Raw genomic sequence first — 6,614 nt, 5'->3', positions numbered from 1 at the left:
GCGCCAGACCAGACTCGCCCTGCTTCGCACAGCCACGCAGAACAAGAACTTTGCAGACCGTCACCGTTCTGCAGCCCCATCCTACAGGGTTGGACAAAGGGTCTGGCTTTCCACATGCCATATTCAACTGCGGGACACCCCACGTAAGTTGGCCCCCCGTTTCATTGGACCGTTCCCCATCATCCGCATCATTAATCCCACAGCTGTCAGACTCCAGCTCCCGTCGTCCATGAAAATTCATCCCACCTTCCACGTGTCCCAACTTAAGCCAGTTACAGACAGCCCTCTGTGCCCTCCGGCCGACCTCCCTCCACCCCCCCGTCTCATCGATAATCATCCTGCCTTCACGGTCCGCCGTATCCTGGACGTACGGCGCCGTGGGCGGGGTTTCCAATATCTGGTCGACTGGGAGGGTTATGGACCAGAAGAACGATCATGGATCCCTCGATCCTTCATCTTGGACGCCAGTCTCATCACTTCATTCTTCAGAGCACACCCGGAGAAACGTTTCAGGTCGCCAAGAGGCGATTCTTGAGGGGGGGGTACTGTTAGGATCCTGCCCTGCACTCCTCTCTCTCCTCAAGCTCCCTAATTGCCAGCAGCTGCAGCTGATCAGCACCACACCTGAGGAGGAGTATAAGAAGACTCAGAAGCCACTCTACAGGCGCTGGGACATTGCCTGCCAACGGTAGCAAATGTTCTAGCCAGTAAACTGTGTTCTCTAGTGATTAGACTAAAGTTTTGTCTCTCTCTGCATTCTCAGAGCCTTCCTGTTTTTCGTGTTGTCATCGAACCTGCCTGAGTCTCCTGAGTTCCTCCTCAATCCCTCCTGTGATCCTGCAGCTGCCTTTTTGCCTTCCACCACTTGCCACTCCAACCTGGATTTGTATTTTGGATCTTTCCTATTCAACCTCTCATCACGTAAGAAAGATTCCTCACAGATTACCCCTGTCCCTCCTGCGTTTCCCTTAACCCTTGTGTTATGTTAAGGGTCAATTTGACCCGTTTCAATTTTTGTGTTGATCAAAGTGCAGGTTATCCTTTCTTTTTTTCCATGAAATGTTGTGACTTTTTCTCCTCTAGGGTCATGAACTTCTATGTAAAATCTGGACTCTTTGATGTGTTGTTAAATGTCTGCACACAGTTTGTATACAAAGATGATGTTGCGGGTCATTTTGACCCACACACAGAGTAGCTGTTAAAAATCCAAAAAAAAAGTCTTTGATGTACTTCATTTTGATTGCCTCTGAATAAACATTCAGAACCAGGTGTGTGTGGAAGAGGGACTTTCTCTCCCCTGTCCTTGTCACTGTTTCCATGCCCGTTCTTGGAGAAACACCAAAAATGAGCTCCAGACGATTTACAGCTGAAGAAGCTTTTTCGCAGCTTATGAACTGGGATAGTGATGTAGAGGAAGAGGTTTCAGAGACAGAGGATCCTTCAGAGCCAGAGGACAATGCCATTGATGATCCAGATTTTCAATTTTCCCATGATGAGGAGGATTCAGAGGACGAGTCTGCAGGTGTCCCTTCTTCAGATGAAAACCAAGAAATGCAACAATCGTCATCCACAGAGGGGACATGGACATCTAAAGATGGTAAAATAAAATGGTCAACATCACCACACCAAAGCCAAGGTAGATTGTCATCTTGTAATGTCATCAAAATGATTCCTGGTCCTACAAGATTTGCTGTCACAAGAGTTGATGATATTGAATCAGCATTTCAGCTCTTCATATCCCCACCCATAGAGAAGATAATCCTCAACATGACCAACTTGGAGGGGAAGCGTGTCTTTCAAGAGAAATGGAAGCCACTGGATCCGACTGACTTGCATGCTTACATTGGAATCCTGGTGTTAGCTGGCGTATACAGGTCAAAGGGTGAAGCAACTGCAAGTTTATGGAATGAAGAGAATGGAAGGCCAATCTTCCGAGCAACAATGTCTTTGGAGACATTTCACATGATCTCTCGTGTGATCCGATTTGACAACCGTGACACCAGAGCTGATCGACGTGAGAGAGACAAACTTGCAGCAATCAGAGATGTCTGGAATAAATGGGTCGAAATCCTGCCTTTATTGTATAATCCTGGCCCCCATGTTACTGTCGATGAGCGCCTCGTTCCATTCAGAGGACGCTGTCCATTCCGACAGTATATGCCAAACAAGCCTGCGAAATATGGCATCAAAATGTGGGCAGCCTGTGATGCAAAATCCAGTTATGTTTGGAACCTGCAAGTATATACTGGAAAGCCACCTGGAGGAAGACCTGAGAAGAATCAGGGAATGCGTGTGGTTTTGGAGATGACTGAAGGGCTGCAAGGTCATAACATTACATGTGACAACTTCTTTACATCCTACCGTCTTGGAGATGAACTTCAGAAGAGAAAGCTGACTATGTTGGGAACAGTCAGAAAAAATAAGCCAGAACTTCCCAGTGAGATTCTGAAGATGCAAGGAAGACCTCTGCATTCCTCAAAATTTGCTTTCACAGAGAAAACAACACTTGTTTCTTACTGCCCAAAAAGAAACAAGAATGTTCTTGTGATGAGCACAATGCACAAAGACGCATCTCTGAGCACACGAGAGGACATGAAACCGCAAATGATTCTGGATTACAACTCCACAAAAGGGGGAGTTGACAATCTTGACAAAGTCACAGCAACATATAGTTGTCAGCGCAAGACTGCCCGTTGGCCTTTGGTGGTTTTCTACAACATTTTGGATGTGTCTGCTTACAATGCCTATGTGCTGTGGATTGAGATCAACCAGCAGTGGAATGCCAGCAAACTGTACCGACGTCGACTTTTCCTGGAAGAACTAGGCAAAGCACTCGTCACTCCAAAGATCCAGAACCGGGTCAGGCCAGCTAGATCCCCAGCAGCTGCTGCTGTCATCGCAAAGGTCCAGGGCAGGGCATCTGACCAACCCACAATGGATCCTTTGGATACAGGTACAAAGAAACGCAAAAGATGCCAAGTCTGTCCCTCTCGAGATGACAGTAAAACAACTACCTCTTGTGTGAGATGCAAGAAATACATCTGCAAAAAGCACATAGTCACATTCTGTCCATCATGTGGGGAACGCTGAAAATGTTGACTGTCAAAAACCCGAGAAAATGCGGCAAGTTAAATGCAAAAAAAAAAAGGGTTCGTGAAGAGGGAAAAATTGAAATCAGGAGTTCTTTAATATAGTGTTGGAAGTGTATATCTCTACTTCTCATCTCTTCTAAATATTTGTATAATCTAAAATAAAGTTCTTATTGGTTTAACTTCATTTTATGACTGTTTTGAGTGGATTTACACAATGCGGGTCAAAATGACCCGCAACATAATAAACGTATTTTTTTCTCAACATAATACAAGGGTTAACCTCTTCATCTGCCCCTCAGGTGATCCTGTATATATATATATATTGTAAATATTTCCCGACACCTGTACAGAGACGTCATCACCTTTATTATCACCTTTTGTAAATAAACACTGTTTTTTTTGGTACTTCGAGTCCTGGTCTCTGTTCGGTTTTCTGGTCCTTCATCCTGGGTACAACCTCGATTCTAACAGAATGTCCCAGCCACACCAAGTACCCCTGAAGGATTCAGGAGCTGAACAGAGTCAACTCACGTTTCAGACGATGTTACAGAGAGTAGAAAAGAATGAAGCAATTCTTGAGCGTTTAGTGACACTTCAACAGAATAACCAGTCTAACCTACAGGAACTGGGCAGTATGTTGTTCTCAGTCAAACAAGGGATGACTCAGCTTCTACCACCAGCTACAACATCTACCCCAGAGGTTAGTCCTTCCACTCCTATCTTTCCCCGAGCAGCCTCTATGGAGCAAGATTTAAAACCCGCCGAATTATTTGATGGGAACCCTGAACTATGTGGGGGCTTCGTTTTGCAATGTAGGCTAACTTTTCAGAGTGCTCCCAGTCGCTTTTTGTTAGATTCAGCCAAAATATCGTTTTTCATCACTCAACTAAAAGGAGACGCACTACGTTGGGCTCAGGCTCACCTATCAGCTCATCAACTCGACACACTAACCTTCTCCTCCTTTTTAGAAGACTTCGTACGAGTTTTCGATCAACCCCTCCAGAAATCTGAAGCAGTTAAGAGGCTACTCACCCTTCGTCAGGGCGGGCGATCTGTAACAGCACACGCTTTGGACTTCCGTATCACCGCCGCCCGAACCGGATGGGGAGAGAGCGCACTCCAAGGTATTTTTCTCCACTCACTCTCTGACTCCATAAAGGATCGTTTAGCGACACAAGAGGAGCCCCAAGGTTTGGATGAGCTAATCCACCTTGCCACCCGCATCGATAACCAGCTTCAAGAACGTAGATGGGAAAGAGACTACGATTCCCAGCATGCCTCAACTTCCGGTTCTTCGCACACGTCACGACGTCGCCCACCGTCTTATCAAGGTGACTACATTTCCCAGTGTACCACTGCTTCCGGGTTAAACTTGACGCCTAGACCAACTTCAACACTGGCGCTGGGAAATAAAAACAATATCGAACCAGAGCCAATGCAGTTGGGCCACACTCGCCTGTCGGCCGAGGAGAAACAGAGGAGGAGAAGACACAAAGCTTGCATTTATTGTGGCCAACAAGGACATTTTATTGCTCAATGCCCGTTGTTGGGAAACGACCCATCTCACCAATAAGGCAGGAGATATTGGTGAGAACTACAACTTCTTCTTCTCCTGTTTCTCGTCTGGAGATCAACACTACCATCATCGTGGGTCTTGAAAAGAAGTCTGTTGCCGCCCTGGTGGATTCCGGAGCAGAACAGAACCTCATCAGCCAAGACCTAGTGGATCTCCTATCCATCCCCACTCAGACCCTTTCCACGCCATTATCTATGGAGGGCCTCACTGGACAAAAACTCGCCTCCATCCACACGAAGACCGGGCCCCTGTACCTCATGATCTCTGGGAACCATCACGAATATTGTGAGTTTTTCGTTTTTCAGTCTCATGTATCTCAGCTCATTTTAGGTTTTCCCTGGCTTCACAAACATAACCCAGTCATAAATTGGAAATTAAAGAGAATAGAACAATGGAGTTCACAATGTCTAATGAACTGTCTAAGAACTGCAATTCCCTCTACATTAAAACGCAATACTGTTTCTGAGTCTATTGATTTATCAAAGATCCCTAAAATGTACCATGATTTAGCTCCCGTGTTTAGTAAACTAAAAGCCTCATCTTTACCTGCACATCGACCTTATGACTGTGCTATCGAGTTGTTACCAGGGGCACCTCTTCCTTCTAGTCGCCTATATAATCTTTCTGGTCCTGAACGAGACTCCATGCAGGAGTACATTTCTGAATCATTAGACTCGGGTATAATTCGCCCCTCGACTTCTCCAGTTGGAGCAGGGTTCTTCTTCGTGGCTAAGAAGGATAAGACTTTGCGTCCTTGCATCGACTACAGAGGGTTAAATCAAATTACAGTAAAGAACAAGTATCCGCTACCCCTCATCGACTCCATCCATGAGCAATTACACCACGCTAAAATATTTTCAAAATTAGATCTCCGTAACGCCTATCACCTCGTTCGTATAAAGGAGGGTGATGAGTGGAAAACGGCATTTAAGACTCCCTTAGGACATTTTGAGTACCTCGTAATGCCTTTTGGCCTCACTAACGCCCCCGCAATATTTCAGGCCTTAGTTAATGACGTTCTGAGAGACTTTTTGAACAAATTCCTTTTTGTATATTTGGACGACATTCTTATATATTCACAAGACGAGGAACAACATGTTCATCACGTCAGAACTGTACTCCAACGTCTCTACGAAAACCAACTTTACGTCAAAGCAGAGAAATGTGAGTTCCATGCAAGGTCTGTTCCATTTTTGGGTTTCATTTTTGAAGGGGGACAATACCGCACGGATCCTGAAAAGACTAAGGCAGTGGTGGAATGGCCAACACCGGAGACTAGAAAACAACTCCAACGATTCCTGGGCTTCGCCAATTTCTACCGCCGCTTTATTAAGAACTATAGCAGGATCGCTGCCCCCCTCACGCAACTGACATCTACACTTCGGACTTTTCAGTGGAATCAGGAGGCAGACAAGGCTTTTGGTGAGCTCAAGACCCTTTTTTCATCTACTCCTGTATTGTGTCACCCAGATCCCAAGAAACAATTCATCCTGGAGGTGGATGCATCCGACACTGGAGTTGGAGCAGTCCTGTCGCAGAGAGCGTCTCCTGATAACAAGGTACATCCCTGTGCGTTTTTCTCTCGGCGCCTTTCCTCTGCAGAGAAAAACTACGACGTGGGGAACCGTGAGCTTCTGGCCGTGAAACTGGCCTTAGAAGAATGGAGACATTGGCTTGAGGGTACGGACACTCCATTTCTCATTTGGACGGACCACAAAAACCTCACGTACCTTCGTGATGCCAGAAGATTGAACCCAAGACAGGCAAGATGGTCTTTATTTTTTACGAGATTCAATTTTACCTTGACTTTCAGACCCGGCTCCAAAAACACGAAACCCGACGCTCTCTCACGACAGTTTTCACCACCGGAGGACACCACACAGGACCCGAAAGTGCTACCATCATCCTGTGTGGTTGGCACTCTTACCTGGTCCATCGAACAGGAT

The 6,614-nt window shown here is 46.0% G+C and overlaps 1 protein-coding gene across 1 annotated transcript; it reads left to right on the top strand.

Annotated features, from left to right (window-relative positions):
- Positions 1-1,239: 1,239 nt before the first annotated feature.
- LOC119429457 (piggyBac transposable element-derived protein 4-like) lies at positions 1,240-3,359 on the top strand. Its single transcript, XM_037697078.1, has one exon. It carries the CDS (start codon positions 1,318-1,320, stop codon positions 3,088-3,090), a length of 1,773 nt encoding a protein of 590 aa, XP_037553006.1. The 5' UTR covers positions 1,240-1,317; the 3' UTR covers positions 3,091-3,359.
- The last annotated feature ends 3,255 nt before the right edge of the window (positions 3,360-6,614 follow it).

This window comes from Nematolebias whitei, unplaced genomic scaffold (genome assembly GCF_014905685.2).
Source record: "Nematolebias whitei isolate Nwh7 unplaced genomic scaffold, NemWhi1 Nwh_scaf_1345, whole genome shotgun sequence".
Lineage (NCBI taxonomy): Eukaryota > Metazoa > Chordata > Actinopteri > Cyprinodontiformes > Rivulidae > Nematolebias > Nematolebias whitei.
This window is presented reverse-complemented; position numbering and strand designations above follow the sequence as displayed.